This window comes from Olea europaea, chromosome 19 (genome assembly GCF_002742605.1).
Source record: "Olea europaea var. sylvestris chromosome 19, O_europaea_v1, whole genome shotgun sequence".
NCBI classification, from domain to species: domain Eukaryota; kingdom Viridiplantae; phylum Streptophyta; class Magnoliopsida; order Lamiales; family Oleaceae; genus Olea; species Olea europaea.
In genome coordinates this window covers 4,879,887-4,882,853 of record NC_036255.1, presented here as the reverse complement: position 1 = coordinate 4,882,853, position 2,967 = coordinate 4,879,887, and the positions used below count along the sequence as shown (strand labels likewise).

Here is a 2,967-nt window from a genome sequence, read left to right as displayed (position 1 = left end):
TTGTGAGAGAGTAAATATTGACATTTGAGTTCTAAATATCCGTTGTCGGGCCTACCAGGTAAACCCTTCTTCTTAAGAAGGCAAAGTGCAAGTTTCCTGCATACACCTAAGGCTCAAGTGATGAAAGCCTTTCTCTTGTGCTTGCATGGTAAGCGTTTCCCATAATATTTAGAATAATGATGGTTGAACAAGTTCAGAAACAGGCAAAAGTGGGACAAACTGACTTGATAGCATGTGGTTGGATGTTTGTTTCTTTTTTTTTTCTTTTTTTTTTCAAATTGTCAAATCCTATGTCGACATGTGTTCCCCTATTTTTTAGCCTGTCTTTGAGCCGGCTTGTGTAGCATAATTGTAATATTTAAAACATCACAGTTACATCTCATAATATCATAATTAAATTATTCTGCTAAACCAAGCTAGCTACTCTTCTTTAAGGAAAAAGAAAACATATAACAACACAAACGTCTATATCTTAAAATTCACCAGAACACCTTCGTCATCTATTTTTTCTTACTTTTTTGGTTGCTTTGCGAGTTGAAATACAATGCAGTTGCCGGTAGTCCAAGCTCATTCTCGCCAGTGAACTTACGAGTGATGAAGTTTTGACGCTCAACTGGCCGGGTTTTCACAATTTCCAGTACACCTTTCTGCTTGAAAGCCACAAATACGCATCGGTGAATGCCTGATGGTGGTTGAGGTCCCATGTATGGCATCAGCTCTTTGCCTGCAATAATAATCCAAATCCAAATATTAAATATTTTTTATGATATCAAGGTCGGTATAGACCTTGACAAAATTTATTTGAGATTATAAGTTGATCAAACTTTAATTACAACAATATATTTTATTGGATCACAATTTTATCCATTTTTCAACCACACAGAAGTTTTGTCAAACTGGGTCTAAATAACAAAATAGTAGAGTCTAACATAACCTTCACTCGCATCAGCTCCCTCTGGAATATTTATGACCATCCTGCAAGAATCAAAATCAAGAAATCATGTTTTAGCCTAACCCTCCATTTGGATACACAATTTATAAATTGTTTTAAATTCAATCGAAAATGTGTGAATATCCGTGACTTTATATTATTTCTTTTTATAAAAGATATATAAAATTTGCAAACGGTGTCTTAATTTAAATAAATATATATCCATTAAAATTTTCGTTTATTGAAATTCGTATGAGAAAAGAAAAAAGGGGGACAAGACTTCGGGGACATAGATAACGTGTTTCGTCTCTCTACATTAAACTTTTATAAGAATTAGCTTATGAAAGAAATGGCAAGTAGAAATTCATAGGCAACCACAGTTTGCATTGCATAAAAGTGATGGCTAAGCATTATTTGTGGCCATGACAGCAGCATTTTCATTATGTGACAGTGTGAGTGCATTTTGTGCTCGCCAAAAGAAACAAAGGAAACATAAGATTTCTACTTTTTTTCCCATAAATAGTGTTAAGGATAAAATTTCGCATCGAATAAAGATAAATAAAGACTTGAACAACTCCAACTAAAAATGTTATATGCCTACGGAGCGGTGACCCCTGTCCTTCTCCTTAGTTTCTAAACTCGCATAATCGTGGGACATCAAAAGTGGAAAGTTGATTGTTGGGGCCGCGCTCCAATTGTACACTCCCTTCGTTCTACAAACCCTTGCCGAACATTCTTTCAAGTCGGATGTTGATCCAACAGATGTGACTACGCATTGCTTTTTTCTTTTGCCCAAGAAGCGAAGAGAAAGAGCTCGGCTGCTTCTCCTCCACACTTCTTTTTCTCATAGAAAGAAAAGGACATTGGATTTGATACATGAAAACAGCCAGAAAGAGAAATGCTTTGTTCGTATAGATCTCCTACCTCGCCTGGACAATCACGCGACGAATCTAAACGCGCGCTACCCGGCACACAAAAAACCTTTTGAGATAAAATCTCAAGTTTTAATATGGTATTAGAGTTCATTAAACTCTAATGAGCAATCCGATCTGATTAAGTCTCAACAACGAACACACGTTTACAAGATTGGTCTGCTCAAACGAGCCACCATCTTACGAGACATGTTAAGCAATAAAATCTCACATCATTATCCGATGAAAATATAAACCAATTTATAAGGACTTGATCTACGTTAAGCAATTAAATCTCACATCGTTATATGCTAAAAATATTTACCAACTTATAGGGATTTGATCTACTTTACTTCAATAGAAAGGTTTAATAGGCAATGCTACTAGTAATATTTACCAGTGGAGCCCCTCTCTGAAAGTTGGTTCACTCGGTCTTCGAGCATCGGGATCAACGATTACCTAAAAATAGTCAATCCAAGTCAGGTTAGATTCAATTAACACGCAGAATGAACTTTTTAATTTAGTTTGTAACAATTGTGGAATTACAAGAGTATAATTAGGAGAGCCACGAGAACCACTGATATGAACGTGAGGTTTTCTGACAGCCGACGATGGATTGATATCGCAACCGTTAGCCTCAGGCGTTGATTCATATTGCACAGTCAACTCGGCAGCCGGAACGAACTTATCAATCACATCTCCGATCACTTTCGCCGTCACCAAGGGATCCACTGCAGCCCTAATGTTCATGAATTTACAAATCAAATCAACACAGCAATGCACTAATTACGAGTTACGACTGTGTGTTTATTACTCCAGATGATATCGGATAGACAAATGAAACAAGAGTAGGAGAGAGAAAGTCTATTGCGTTAACACGTGGTGAAAACTTTTATTGGTCGACACGTGGCGAAAACGGTTGATTATGGAGGATCACCACGTGGATTTCTCAATAGCCCTAATTGTCATCTATTATTTTACATTCTATTACATTATTTTTTCTACAATACTCATTTTCAATCACACATTCTTTATTAAATAATATTACACGTAAATAAAAAATCTTCATTTTTTTTAACCATACACTCTACATCAATCGCTATTTCATAACACATTTTTCAAAAT

At 36.0% G+C, this 2,967-nt stretch overlaps 1 protein-coding gene across 1 annotated transcript; it reads right to left on the bottom strand.

Moving 5' to 3' along the window:
• Positions 1–357: 357 nt before the first annotated feature.
• Positions 358–2,592, bottom strand: LOC111368236 (protein MOTHER of FT and TFL1-like). Its single transcript, XM_022989484.1, has 4 exons — positions 2,389–2,592; positions 2,240–2,301; positions 935–975; positions 358–724 (listed from the first exon to the last, which is right to left on the bottom strand). Exons 1-4 carry the CDS (start codon positions 2,590–2,592, stop codon positions 501–503), a joined length of 531 nt encoding a protein of 176 aa, XP_022845252.1. The 3' UTR covers positions 358–500.
• Between the last annotated feature and the right edge of the window lie 375 nt (positions 2,593–2,967).